This window comes from Engystomops pustulosus, chromosome 7, assembly GCF_040894005.1.
Source record: "Engystomops pustulosus chromosome 7, aEngPut4.maternal, whole genome shotgun sequence".
Lineage (NCBI taxonomy): Eukaryota > Metazoa > Chordata > Amphibia > Anura > Leptodactylidae > Engystomops > Engystomops pustulosus.
Window position 1 is genome coordinate 125,294,667 of NC_092417.1, and position 15,547 is coordinate 125,310,213.

The 15,547-nt window shown below is 41.2% G+C and overlaps 1 protein-coding gene across 10 annotated transcripts in view; it reads left to right on the forward strand.

Annotated features, from left to right (window-relative positions):
- Nucleotides 1-15,547, forward strand: part of PRMT7 (protein arginine methyltransferase 7) — a 530,266-nt gene that overhangs the window by 204,623 nt on the left and 310,096 nt on the right. For 9 of the 10 annotated variants that reach the window (XM_072117757.1, XM_072117754.1, XM_072117761.1 and 6 more), the window contains one exon: nucleotides 7,663-7,843. In XM_072117757.1, coding sequence (XP_071973858.1) covers nucleotides 7,663-7,843 — 181 coding nt within the window. The remainder of the gene's footprint in view (nucleotides 1-7,662; nucleotides 7,844-15,547) is intronic. The other variant, XM_072117758.1, reaches the window with a different exon arrangement.

The window sequence follows — 15,547 nt, forward strand, 5'->3', positions numbered from 1 at the left end:
AAAAAACCTGTAACAATTTGTATAATAAAACAGAATCATTACTGGACCTGCACAGTAAACGCGGGGTGAAAAACCGCAAAAACCGTTCAGAAAAAAGAATTTTTAATTAATACCTTTTTTAAAAAAAAAGATCTAAAAAGTGATTTCAAAAATGTTATGCACTCTAAAATAAGACCACTAAAAAGAACAACTCTTCTAGCAAAAAATAAGCCCCTAACCAGATTTGTCAGCCAAAAAATAAAAGTTATGCATATGAAAAGTTTTATTCAGTTAAATTTAATAAAATACACAAAACCCCCACATATTTGGTATTGCTACGTCCGTGACAATCTGCATAATAAAACAGAATCGTTATTGGATGTGTAAAATCATAGTATCATAGTATATAAGGCTGGAAAAAGATGCAAATCCATCAAGTCCAACCTTTAAGAATTAAATAAATGTTTTATCCCCATAACCCGTGATATTTTTGCTCTCCAGAAAGGCATCCAGGCCTCTCTTGAACATGTACATAGAGTCCGCTATAACAACCTCCTGCGGCAGAGAGTTCCATAGTCTCACTGCTCTTACAGTAAAGAACCTTTGTCTATGTTGATGGTAAAATCGCCTCTCCTCTAGGCGTAGAGGATGCCCCCTTGTCCTGGTCACAGGCCTAGGTATAAAAAGATCTTTGGAGAGATCCTTGTACTGTCCGTTCAGGTATTTGTACATTGTAATGAGGTCTCCCCTCAGTCGTCTTTTTTCTAAACTGAATAATCCCAAATTTGGTAATCTGTCATTGTATTCTAATCCCCCCATTCCCCTAATAATCCTGGTTGCTCTCCTCTGCACCCGTTCCAGCTCTACTATATCCTTTTTATACACTGGTGCCCAAAACTGTACACAATATTCCATGTGTGGTCTGACCAGGGATTTGTATAAGGGCAAAACTATGTCTTTATCATGAGAATCTATTCCTCTCTTGATACATCCCATAATTTTATTTGCTTTGGCAGCAGCTGCCTGGCTCTGGTCACTAAAATTAAGTTTACCATCCACCAATACCCCCAAGTCCTTTTCAGCTCCAGTTTTACCAAGTAATTGACCGTTTAGAACATAATTATACTTTTTGTTTCCATGGCCCAAGTGCATAAATTTACATTTATCTACATTAAATCTCATCAACCATTTCTCTGCCCACTCCTCAAGCTTCCACAAATCCCTCTGTAATGCTAAACTATCGACCTCAGTATTTATTACTTTACACAGCTTAGTATCATCTGCAAATATTGAAACTTGACTGTGTAAACCCACTACAAGGTCATTAATAAAAATATTAAAAAGAAGTGGCCCCAATACTGACCCCTGTGGCACTCCACTAGTAACCTCAACCCAATCTGAGAATGTGCCATTAATGACGACCCTCTGTTTTCTATCACTAAGCCAATTACTTACCCAGATACACAGATTTTCTCCTATTCCCAGCAGTCTCATTTTATATACCAACCTTTTATGTGGCACGGTGTCAAATGCCTTTGAAAAGTCCAGATATACAACATCCACAGCGTCCCCCAGATCCACCCTGTAAAAGATGAACCCCGTAAAAAAAGAACCCCTAAAACGTTGCAAAAAAATATAATATTCAATTAATACCCTTTAAAAAATGCTGTAAAAAGTGATTAAAAAAGTTACGAACTCTAAAATAAGGCCACTAAAAAGAACAATCCTTCTCGCAAAAAATAAGCCCCTAACCAGATTTGTAAGCCGAAAAATAAAAAAGTTATGCATGATAAAATTTACATTTTTGCCTTATTACTTTTTATTCAGTTTTTTAAAAAAAAAAAACTATATAAATGAGGTATTTTCATAATTGTGGAGACCCATAGAATAAAAATAATATACAGGCAGTCCCCAGGTTACATGCAAGATAGGGTCTGTAGGTTTGTTCTTAAGTTGAGTTTGTATGTAAGTCGGAACTGTATATTTTATCATTGTAATCCCAGCCAGAACTTTTTTGGTCTCTGTGACAATTGGATTTAAAAAATGTTGGGTTGTCATAAGAACCAGGATTAACAATAAATCTTCATTACAGACACCTTTGATAACTGTTACAGGTGTTTATTGTAGCCTAGTACTAAAGTACAATATATTACTAATATCCAGTGGTCCGTTTGTAACTAGGGGTCGTATGTAAGTTGAGTGTTCTTAAGTAGGGGACCGCCTGTACTATTTTTACGGTATAATAAACGGCCAAAAAAAAACACAAAAAAAGTTCCTAAAAAATAATGATTTTCATTTCCTCCACCAACAAAGAGTTAATAAAATCTCAGCAATTGGCTATAGATGCCTCAAAATTATGTACCAGAGAAGTGTATCTCATGTGGCAAAAAATTAAGCCCCTACAGGTCCACAATAAAAAAGAAAAAAAAATTTAGTCTGTACAATGTGACAGCAAATCTGATCTGGATGGCACCTCCTTCCCTTCTATGCCCGGCCGTGCGCCCATACTGCAGGTTACCACCACATATAGGGTATCAGGGCACTCGGGAGTGATTGGGTATCAAACTTTGTGGAGCCTTTTTTCATTTAATCCATTGCAAATGTTTAATTTTCATCCCAAAATGAATGCATTGTCAAAAAATATTACAATTTGTAGACCACACCTCCATTTTGTTTTAACCCCTATAAAACACCTAAAGGGTTAACAGACTTCTTAAAAGTGGTTTTTCATATGTTGAGGTGTGTAGTTTCCATAATGGGGTCTTTCACAATTCTAGCTATTATTTAGGCCTCTCACAGTCAATTAAAAGTTGAGCAGGTCCATCTAAATATTAGTTTTGGTGATTTTTCCCCCAAATTTGAAAAATGGCTCCCAAATTCTGAGCCTCATAACATTCTAGTAAAATATGTGGAATCTTAAAAAACCATGCCAACATAAAGCAGACATTTGGGAAATGACATTATGAATTTATTTGGGTGCAATGACTATCTGCATCAAAAGTAGAGAATTTAGAACTTTGAAAATGAATTTTTCCAAATGTTTGCCAAATTTAGTTTTTGGCAAAGAGGCTAAGTCCCATAGGGGCTAAAGATAATCTTTGCAGACTTCACAGATTGAATAAACATAAAAAAAATTGTTGCTTCTTTAACCCCTTGCCGCTCTGCATCCGAAATATCAGATGCTGAGCGCAGGGAGTTGGCGCTCAGCGTCGGATATATCAGACGCAGAGCTGATGCTGGTTCAGCTCAAGATGTGAGTCGTACCGACTATAACTAATAGCCGACACCTCAGTGTAACACCCACAGTCGGAGTGGGCTCCGGTAGCGGGTGCTTAACCAGTTAAATGCCGCGGTCAGCGCGACTATGGCATTTAACTTGCCTTTGGGGGCTCTTTCCCCCACGATCGGCCCCTCGAACGTTTCTTTGGCAACCTTGGGGTCCGATTTGGACCGCAGAGGTGCCGGTAGGCACTGCCTGAAAGATGGCGTCCATGATGTCATCTTAGAGGCAGTGTGTCAGCCTAAGCATGTGCATTGGCTGACACTGCTAATACCCTGCAGTACATTGCTTGTTTATGTCCCATAGTGGAAACCGTAAAAAAGTGGGAAAAAAAATCTTATTCTATAATAAATAAAGCACTAAATAAAAATAATGCCAGTAACCCCATAACGTATCAAGAAACTTATAACACTAAAAAAGTATAAATCATAACACAAACCCCACAATAAACGCTATAAAAAAAAAAAAACCTGAAAAAAACTGCCAAAAATTAGAATTTTTACCTATTGAATCCCACAAAAATGCAATAAAAAGTGATTAAAAAAACATTTACTCCAGAATGATACTGTTGCAAAGTACAACATGTCCCACAAAAAACAAGATCTAGTGTGGACAATGTTTGTTCACACTATAAGAATAGGTAGACACAGGGCGCCACGGCTCAAGTGTAGTATTTACAAATCGTTTGGTAGCAGGTAGAGATAGCCTAAAGGTGAGCAGACTATCTGGTGATCAGGCGAGTAGTATGGCATCAGTGGAGCGCAGCTTGTGGAGGAAGGCAGCCACGAGGAATAAGCGTCCAAGGGTTTATCCCGCGGCAGGAGGTAGATCACTTTTGCAAGTCAGAGAAATCCACAGTAGTAGCGCATCTCCTTTAAAATCATATCCTTTTTATTATTGTATAGAGGTTCTCTATACAATAATAAAAAGGATATGATTTTAACGGAGATGCGATACTACGGTGGATTTCTCTGACTTGCAAAAGTGATCCACAAAAAACAAGCCATCAACCAGCTCTGTAGCCAAAAAATTTAAAATGTTATGCCACTTGAAAGACGGCAATGCAAAAATGATAGATTTTTCCCCACATTAGGGTTTTATTTGGCAAATTTAGTAAAACAAAAGAAAAAATATTCAGGTTTGGTATCGCCGTGATCGTATTGACCCATAGAATAAAGATAACATGATTATAAGTCTATACGGTGAACACAGAAAAAAAAAGTAAAAATCCAGTACAGAATTGATGCTTTTCTACTCCTGCCCTTAAACAAAAAGTTCCTACATTTTCAACAATAGGACATACCAACCCCAAAATGGTAACATTGGAAAAAGCATCTCATCCCGCAAAAAAAATGCCCCCAAAACAAAAAACGGCCTTCAAAAATAAAATCCTGGCAGCTGCAGGGCGCTCCTTCCCTTCTGCGCCTCGTTGTGCTCCCCTACAACAAGTAACGGCCACATGTGTGGGGTCTCTGTACTCGGGAGAAATTGCAGAACAAATTGTATGGTGGGTTTTCTCTTTTTATCTTTTGGAAATGTGTACATTTTAGGGCTAAATTAACTTATAACCGACAAAATTTGACCATTCTAAATTTCACCTCCATTTTGATGTAATTACTAAGAAGATCTCAAGGGGTTAACAATCTTCCTAAAAGTTGTTTCTGATAGTTTGAGGAGTGCAGGTTTGAAAATGGGTTGATTATATAGGAGGTTTTTGATGATGAATATGTAAAATTTCATTCAAAACATTATTTATCCCCAAAATAGGTTTTCCGTATTTTCAGAATTGATTATGTTTGATTAGTAAGCCGCGTGACCTCAAAATAAATTATCCAGACATTTCAAAAATTATGAAAATGTAAAGTAGACATATGGGAAATATTATTCAGTAACTTATTTAGGTGGTACATCTATGGGCCTGAAAACGCCATGCTTTCGAATTTCACAAATGGCAAATTTTAAAAAAAAATTCATGTATTCAACGCCTATATGACAGATGAGACCCCTCCACAATCCGCGACCCACTCATTTATCACCTTAATCCCCAAACCGGGTAAAGATCCGATGGACTGTGCGAGTTATAGGCCTATTGCTCTCCTTAATGCTGACCTTAAGATTTATACGAAAATTTTAGCCAACAGACTGATTCAGTGGCTCCCACAACTGATCCATAAGGATCAAGTGGGGTTCATACCGGGCCGTCAAGGGGGGGACAACACAAGGAGAGCAATTGACCTTATAGACGCGGTGAATAGGATGGATCAGCAGGCCTTACTACTGAGCTTAGATGCAGAAAAGGCCTTTGACAGGCTTAATTGGTCCTTTATGTCACAGGTCTTAAAACATGTGGGAATGCGAGGGTCCTTTCTGCAGGCTATACAAGGGCTATACACGAACCCATCGGCATCCATAAAACTGCCACACGCCTCGTCCTTACCCATGCAAATTAGGAATGGGACGCGACAGGGTTGCCCCCTATCCCCCCTCCTTTTTGTCTTATGTATAGAGCCGTTAGCTGCTATAATTCGTCAAGATCCAGACATACAGGGCATTCACATTAAAAACAAAGAATTCAAATTGTCACTGTTTGCGGACGATATTCTCCTAACTCTGACAAGACCATTGATATCCCTACCTAACCTATCAGCCAGACTGCGGCACTTCGGTATTCTTTCAGGATACAAGGTAAATCAGTCCAAAACGGAAGCTCTGCCCATCAACATACCCGAGGACACAGTAAAGTTGCTGAAATCTAACTACAAATACTCGTGGAAAACAGCCACGTTAAAATACCTGGGAATAAATCTCACTCCATCCTATAAAACACTGTATGAACAAAATTTCCCGTAGCTGATTCGGGAGATCCGAGAGTTGCTAAACAGGTGGAATAATTTACCTCTATCTCTTTTTGGCAGAATAGCTTCTGTCAAAATGACAATACTACCCAAACTAATGTACCTCTTTGAAGTTCTCCCAATCCCAGTACCCATGAGTGTTCTCAAATCGCTACAAGCCTCTCTCATCCGCTTTGTGTGGGCACAGAAGCGACATCGCGTGGCTAAATCTATCCTGCTTTCTCATAAATCTAAGGGAGGATTGTCCATGCCTGACTTGATCAAATATTATTGGGCGGCTCATCTGAGGCGTATCCCAGCATAGTCACAGCTCTGGGCCTACTCAAAGTGGATGGAGATTGAAAAATTATGGTTAGCCCCTCACCACCCTAACTCATTCCTGTGGTCCCAGAAGCTCTCGCCACCCTCCACACCAACGTTGGGCCCTATAGCATTCACGTTCAGCATATGGAATATCTGCAAAGCCAAATTTCCGCTTGTATCACAGGCCTCTGCATTGCAATCCTTCTTCCACACCCCAGCAACCGAAGAGTTTATGACAGGGGCAGCAGTGAAACCGTGGCATGAAAAAGGCCTGTTCTGCTTTGCAGATATAGTGGACCACATGACCCTAAAAATTCTACCCTTTGAAACACTCCGGGAAAAGTATAATATCCCACAATCCTCCCACTATCATTATCTACAAATACGCCACTACTTACAAATAGTGAGTAAGTCAGATAGGGTCTCCAAACCCACAGAATTTGAGTATATATGCAAAACATCAACCCATACGGCAGGATTAATATCTGCAATATACTTGCTGTTACTGCATCCTGACCCGGCAGTTCCTCCTTCTCACTCATATATGAAAAAATGGGAATTGATAGTGGGAAGCCCAATTTCAGCGGGGACTTGGCGAAGAATCTGGCAAGCGGATCTCTTTGCTAAAGTGTGGAGTCCCTGGGACTTGTATTGGGCAATGAACATATAGGAACAATACCTGTGTCCCCGGACATGGAAGTTTTGATAGACTTCTACTATCTGAGACCACTACCCCTCCCACCCCATATTCATCCCCGGATGTGTCTGTCTTGTGCTTGTTATGTTTTATGTCTTATTTTGGGCAGTAAGCCCCAAAGCAGTTGCTTGTAAACTTTTCAATGTTTAAAAAAAATAAGGGACTAGTTCAATCCTTTCATTGCTCAAATGTCTGTATTGCACTCATTATTGTATTCGAATGTTATAGATTAGGAGTGTTACATAACCTGTAAATGTTTGTATCTTTAATATGTTTAAAATAAAAATACAGTTTAAAAAAAAAAAAAAATTCATAATTTTTCTCTTTTTTTGTAAATAAACGCAAAACTTATAAGCCACAATTTACCATTAAAATTAAGTACAACATGTGAGGAGAAAACAATCTCAGAATTGTTTTAATAAGTAACAGTGTTCAAAAGTTATAACCATATAAAGCTACACATGTCAGAATCCAAAAAATGGGGCTGAGCCTTAAGCTAAAAAATGTCTGCGTCCTTAAGGGGTTAAAATGTATTTTGTTCTTTGCAGAGTGGATTTCAGCAAGCAAGTCAGCAGTACTCCAGTCTCTCACATTGTTAGCTTCAGATCCCTGGCAAATGGAACAGCCCAGGTAATATTATCTTGGTGGGACATTGACATGGACCCCGAGGCAACAATCAACTGCAGCATGAAACCAGCATGGTTATATCCTCCTCTTCATCCTGTGCCGGTAAAGAATGGTTTAAGTGTATATAATTCTTCCTGTATTAACCCTTTCCCTGCTCAGGATGTATCAAATACGTGCTCATAGGCTGGCATCTGTACGGCCAAGATGTGATATGTCTCTTCTTCAGAGGGCTATAACTCTGGATACGTGGCACCTAGAATCTTGTGTATCTAGGTGCCAAGGAACCGAAGATATTTACATTTAAAGTGAGAATTTCGGGAGCATTTTTTACATTTTTTTATTTGTTTCTTCTCATATATATATATATATATTAAAAAATCACTTACGATGCTACTTTAACAGTTAATATCTCTATTTCCCTGGCACTTACTACAAAAAGTGAGATTCATATGAAAGTAATGCGATTCTAGGGTGCACACAGGAGCTGCTCACACATCTCAGATACAGTAAATTTTTACTTTATAATTTGATAAAGGGTAATATTAAATAATTTTCATGTTATTAACCCTTTCCTACGAGAACAATCTGAGAACACCCTTGCTCCCTGATTCTCATATATTCATGTAGCTTTTTTACATACATTTTACATGAATTTGTCACCTAATGTGGCTACACATTACCCAAAACATGAAACTTACAAAAACTTGTGTAACCTGAAAAACAAATTCCAAAATTCCAAATTTATTTCACACCATCCTTCATTATTTACTTCTACATAATAGCTTATGAACCGCGGAAGTTTCCTTTATTGCACAGCTAATACAATGGCGTAGATCTCATCTGTTTGGTTTATGGATAATATATATTTTTTTATTTCGGTTACAGTTGTATAAGGGAGCATACAATAATGTATCTGTGTGAAGCTCAGTGCAATTCTCTGCAAAAATTGTTTGTTAAATCCACAAGGCGACAATCTCTTTGCTGCATATTTTGGTAAATATACACATCAGGGGTATGTTTAAATTCCTCACTACTTACTGTATTTAGGAAAGTACATTTTTTTTATATAGCTAGTTTTTTTTGTTTGTTTGTTTGTTTTTACATATTTTGGTGGAAATTTAGAATTTGTATGTAATTTTTGTATTTTTTCACTGTTTGCTGCATTGTTACATGAAGTTGGTAGTGTTGATGAATTAAGTTATTTTTGGATACATGGTAGTCGGGGATTTCAGGAAAAAAAAATATGATTTTGACAAAATAGGAGCTTTTTGCTTATATATTTTTAAATATATTTGTGTGCAACCGGTTTGTGTCTTAGCATTCTTGGGAGTGTAAATTCATCCTGATGATGTGTATTGTGGTATATATAAATCTGCTGAATGTGTAATTATTTTTACATCCCAATTTGTCAAAGTTTCATGTTAAAAAAAATGTTTTCAGTGCATTTTTAAAAAAGTATAATTTGTCTTGGTCACAAAGTTGCTTGAAGGGGGTATGTGCCTGCATGCAATTTCATTCAGCTGTTAAGACAAATGTAATCCTAAAGTTGCTTTAAAGAAATATATAGGTTTTAGTTTCAAGAAAATTTTATCCCTTACTAGGACAGCTGGTGTTACCAGGGTCGCATTGCCTAATACAGAGCAGATACGGGTATTAACGTTGTTCCCAAGAGAGATGCGACCACCACATGTGGGCCATATCGCCCAGAGCATTCCTTCCTTTGATACAGCTTTTGGATAGGTGGCGGAATATATTAGCCAGAAGGGTGGGGAAACTAATAAACTCTGTGTAATAACCTAATGGAGGTCTCAGTCAATGACACCTGCTGGCTACCATTCAACAGAGGGGAGTAACAATGCCCCCTTCCCACTAAGGAAAGTTCACAGGATAAATCTGATTTCCATGGTTGCTTAAACATGTTTGACAGCAGTTATTGGTGGTTCCACAGATACCAGCCAATAGCACGCATGCGCTCACCTGGCTTTCCCTCCTCACGGCCATTCCGGAAGTGATGTCACACCACTTCCAGTCACATGCATGGGTGCCGCCATATTGGATTCCCAGCATCACACAGCTGCAGGCCAGCGTACACTCGTTTACTGAGGTATTTATAGGCATACACCACACTTGTCAGGCACCCCTGAGGAAGCCGCAATCTGCGGCGATACGCGTGGGGTGTCTTTTTCCGACCCTGTCTCTCCCTGCACTGTCCGGACCCGATGGTAACTATCATCATTTTCACAGCAGCGTATTCATTGCCAGGAGATATTCGCTCCCTCTGCTTGGGTGTTTATGCGGAGTTTCATCTCTTATGCATGTTAGGGGTGCAGATTATTCCTGGACCTAGCAAGACCACGGGACGTCATATGCAGAATTCATTTTTACTCTATAAAGGACCAGATAATGCAGAAAGCCAGACAAAAGGGCGATCTCAACTTCGATGGAACACAAATCCCCTTGTTCCCTGATCTCTCCAGATGCACTCTCAGGCAAAGAGCTGTTATGCGCCCCTTGCTCCAAGTGCTGCAAGACAAAAACATATAGTACAGATGGGGCTTCCCGTTTGCCCTCCACGCTCGCTCCAGAAACGGTCAAGCATCCCTGACACATCAAGAGGAGCTTCCTTCCTTTTTACGGGCCCTGGGTCTCCATCCCCCCCCCCCATGACTCTCCCTGACTGGGATCTACCTTCACCCCGCCCACCCTGCATCACCCCGCCCACAGCGCCAAAGGAACAGGGGGCGCCCTTCCTTTGACCAACCATAAAAAAAAGTATCACCCCGTTGAGGACTCGTATACTTTACCTTGCCCCTTCGCTTATCTTAAGTTCACTGTTAAATTACCTAGATAATTTCATCAACTTCTTTTTAAACAACAGTTTTATCCTATGTAGCTTTAGACTTCTGCGGTCTCCGTGTCAAGCCTCAGCCATTCGTGCTGAGGCTTCATGTTACCTCTGTCACGTATGGGCATGGGAACAGCAGAAGTGGGACAATTGCTGTGTACCCCTTGCTATTTCAATATGAATGCTAAACCCCAATGACTATGCAGTACATAGGTCAACGTACCACCTAAAGGCCTACACGGATTAGGCTACTGTTCTATATCTTCCTGGCTAACCACCTTTGTTCACATCGTAACAAGGTACCCCCATAGGTGTAGCTGTAGTAAGACACCACGGTTGAAATTTGTGCTCGCGCACTACCTTACTTAGTACTTGTCCCGGGCTTGTTTTGTGTCTTTCTTTTTCTTTATTTGTACATTCCCATACCCAATACACCATCCCTCCTCTCTCCCTAATATCTCTCCTTACCTCTCGTCCCTTACCTCCCCCCCCCCCCCCCGCCTTACCACCTTGAGGAGGTTTTTGATCTTCAGATTTGAATATTTAGAATTGTCGTCAGGGGTTGGTGAAATCTCCCTTATAGGAAGGATAATGGCTGTCCAGGCAGCCTTACCATTTAAGATAGCAACATTTAATGCCAAAGGTATGAATGTACCGGAAAAACGTTCCCTGGTCCTTTACTCATTCCATAAGCAGAGGGTCCATTTCTTATGTGTTCGAGAAGCTCACTTTATGACAGACCGTATGCCAGCGATCAAACACGGTTACTACCCTACACAACTACATTGTACTAATCCAGAGAGCAAATCCACAGGGGTATCAATATTCATACACAAATCCGCACAGTGCACTATAATAGACACAAAAGTGGACACGGAGGCCAGATACCCAATTCAATATATATACCCCAAATATTGACCAGACAAACTTTCTGACTAAGACGCTAGAGGAGTTGACACGTCTTCAGGTAAAACTTCCGTGTCCTACAGCAAGCTCAATCGTCTATGTAGACTTCTTCACTCTATGCAGCTTTGTGAAATTTGGCGTTTGCATCACCCCAAGGAGCGGGATTATTCATTCTACTCTCAGGTACACAACTCATATAGTAGAATCGACTAGATTCAGCAAAACCTTCTCTCGTATGCCTTGAGCTCCAAGGTCGGATCGATCATTATTTCAGATCATGCCCCAGTTACTTGCATCCTCTCTCTATTACTAGGAAAACATTCTCCCTTTAACTGGAGACTCAACGAATCCCTCTTACAAGACCAGCTCTGCCTCTCGGAACTAAAAGAGGCTACCAATAAATTCCACTCTGATCACAAACATAACACCACGCTGCCAGCATATAAATAGGAAATTCTAAAGCGCAACTGAAGAGGGATCCTCATAAAATTTGGGTCACGTCTGAACTCCCTGCGACACGTCACGAAATAAACACTCTCCTCGAAGCTAAACAAAAAAAGATACAAGCACTTGTGTTCTCGCTCATTTTATGAATGGGGAAACAAGCCAGGACGTCTACTGGCCATGGCTCTACGAGATGAGAGAGCTTCGACATGTATAGCCTTGATAAAGACAGATGCAGGTATGCCCGTCCACAACACCGATGATATAGCTGAACCCTTCTGCTCCTACTATCACTCTTTATATAACTTCCCCCCTGCCCTCAGCCTCATTCACTTTACCGTTCACCCAGATCTCACTGACACAATATATTCAGAACACAGCCTTACCCACCATGGCCGGGACAGACGCCAAGTTACTCGAGCAGCCCTTTTCACTTGAGGAACTCCAAGCGGTCACCCTACCGATGGGTAAAAGCCCAGGACCCAATGGGTACACTGCTGCCTTCTATAAAACTATGATCCAAGAAATCTCCCTGAGTCTACTGGACACTTGTAATGCAGTTTCTCTAGCCCTCTCCCGTCCACCTTCCTTCACGCACATATTACAGTTATCCCTAAAGAAGGAAAAGATTCCCAGCTATGCCCAAGCTACAGGCCTATCTCGCTCATCAATACAGACACCAAAATATATGCTAAAATAATCCCTTGCCGGCTTGCCCGCCTCCTGGGAGGCCTAGTCCACCCCGATCAAGTGGGATTCATACCCACAAGAGAAGCTTGTGACAATACGCTAAAGTCCTTCTCTCTGATACATCAAACAACACAAACAAAAGATCCAACTCTCATTCTATCACTAGATGCCAAAAAGGCGTTTGATCGGGTGGACTGGGCCTTCCTTGAGGGAACCCTTTCCCAAATTGGACTAGGCCCGATAATACGAGCAAAGATTAGAACTCTCTATAGCGCTCCGCAAGGGCAAATCAAAATTAATGGCTCACTATCACCCCCTACACCATCAAAAATGGCACTAGACAGGGATGTCCATTATCCCCTCTTTTATACGCATTAGTAATTGAACACCTTTTCAACACCATACGAGCGCTCCCCGACATCACAGATATCAAGATCAAAGACTGTGAATACAAATGCTCCACTTTTGCGGACGATGTCCTCCTCTATCTTACAAATCCAGTTTCTTCACTGCCCCCACTTATGGAAGTCCTTGAAACGTTCGGCCACTTCAGCAACCATAAAATCAACATGTCTAAAAGTGTGGCGATGGGCCTCGGGGTCCCAGACTCTGAGATACGGGAACTGCGCTCGAGATTCTCCTGGCAACATAGAGCCATCACCTATCTGGGAATTCAGATCCCCTCAGACCTCAAATCCACCTATGCTCTAAATTACGACACTTTCCTGTTACACACAAAAAGGGAACTCGCAAACTGGGCCTCTAAACAGATCTCCTGGGTGGGAAGAATTAACTGCATCAAGATGACTCTACTCCCAAGGCTTTTATACCTCTTCCAGATAATCCCACTAGCCTTGCCCAAACTGTTCTTCCAGAGACTAACGTGTATCATTAATAGGTTCCTCTTGTTCTCTTCCCCCCCTAGGATAGCAAAGGCCACATTAATATTAAGAAAACTGCAAGGGGGCTTGGGACTCCCTGACTGTAGGAGCTACTTCCTGGCCGCATCATACGCAAGGCTAGACTGGTACCATAGCAGGGAAAATAAATTGTGTGTACAACTTGAGGAGAGTCTTTCAACCGCCCCCCTTACCACATTGCCCTGGTCTCACTCTTAAGCCTCACTCAATCATAGCCAAGCCTCTCACTATGTGGCTCACCAAGTCTTAAAAACACTGAAAAAGCTAGATGCACCTACACGCTTGTTTGACCCAGATGGACCTATGGTTCCAATCACTGACAACCCAGACTCCCCCCCCCCCCCCCAGGTACTCACGCAGAATTCTTAGCTCCACTCAGATCCACATCCCCGCTTATGTTCAAAGATCTACTAGAGGACTCCTCCCTACGCCCCCTAAATAGCCTCTTTACCTCTAACACGGTACCCCTCGCACATCCTTGGAATATACTGAGCTGCAGAACTTTTATAACCGGCATTAGATACACCTCAACTTATATAGAGAGCTCTGCCCCTTTGAGCGCCTATGCCTTTCCTCCACTACCATTCCTCACTTAATCTCTGTGCTGTACGGGCTCTACCAAGACGATTGGGCTAAAGCTACTCCCCCCTGGGAGGGCCTGGGAGGAGGAACTGGGGCAGTCATACACCGCAGAAGATTGGTCTATGAATTATGTCATAAGGTGTCCATCTCAGGGAAGGCCCAGGAAACAAATTTTAAAATTCTATCCAGGTGGTACTGGACCCCCGCTAAGCTACACTGAATATACCCTTCGTGTCCAGCTGAATGCTGGAGGTGTCGACTGTCCATTGGTAATATAACGCATATCTGGTGGGAGTGTCCGGTATTACAGCCCTTTTGGACACGGGTTGTGGACCTGATAAACTGAGTTGCCATACACTGAACAATGACCCAGCCCATCTCTTATTGTCCATACTTCCAATGTCCCTCCCTAAGATAAAAAGATCTCTCACAGGTTTCCTATTGATAGCAGCAAGGGCTTTAATTCTGAGACTGTGGAAGTCCACCCGGGTGCCGTCTATGTCGGACTGGTTTGCAGAAATCCTCTACTTACAGAGAATGGATGAGCGATCTGCGGAACTGCACCGATCAGGAGAAAGCCACACTCAGACTTGGGGGCCCCTCCCCCTTTTCCCTACCCCCTTTGCCCTCCCCGTACCTGAGTTTAGGTGTGATATTGCTTTATTCATAATTTTTTTGTTATATAATTGAAGAATTTGTCATGACAAACCTGCTAAACCTGCTAAAATGTGCCTTCTGTATAGCTATGGCATCTTAAATACTCATAGACACAGGCTATTTAATTTCAGAGTGAATGTTTTACAATTGTATACAGTCTATGCTCAAACCGCATGCTTGTAAATCACTTGGTTTTCTATAAAGGAATTTCAAAATTGTAGAAATCGCTCTAGCCAATAATGCAACAAAATTTCCAAAAATACCTTGCAGGGAAAGGGTTAAAAAGAACCTGTCAATAGAAATTGACTTAAAGGGGTTATCCGAGAATTATAAAAAAAAAACAAAAGGTAGCCGGGAGGGGGCTGCTAAAAAAAAAAATATGTACTATATGTACTTACCTTCCAACGTCCTCCGGGTGTCCCACTCTGCTTTTGCTCTGATCCGCATGCCATGTAAGCAAACATGGCCATGTTTGTTTAGATGGCGCATGGACCGGAGCGACGGCAGAACGGGACACGGGGAGCGCGTCGGAAGGTAAGTACATCTTTAATTTTTTAAGCAGCCCCCTCCCGGCAACCTTTTTATTTTTTTCATAACTCTCGGACAACCCCTTTAATAAACTACTTCCACTGTAGTGCGAAGCAGATTAACAAATAATGTTTCTTTTATGTCCCAGTGTGGTTGCATCACACAGAAAATAAACTTTTAAGTGTGATGTGCATTCATATAAAGTCGCAGAGATGGCCAGCACTGTAGTCAAAC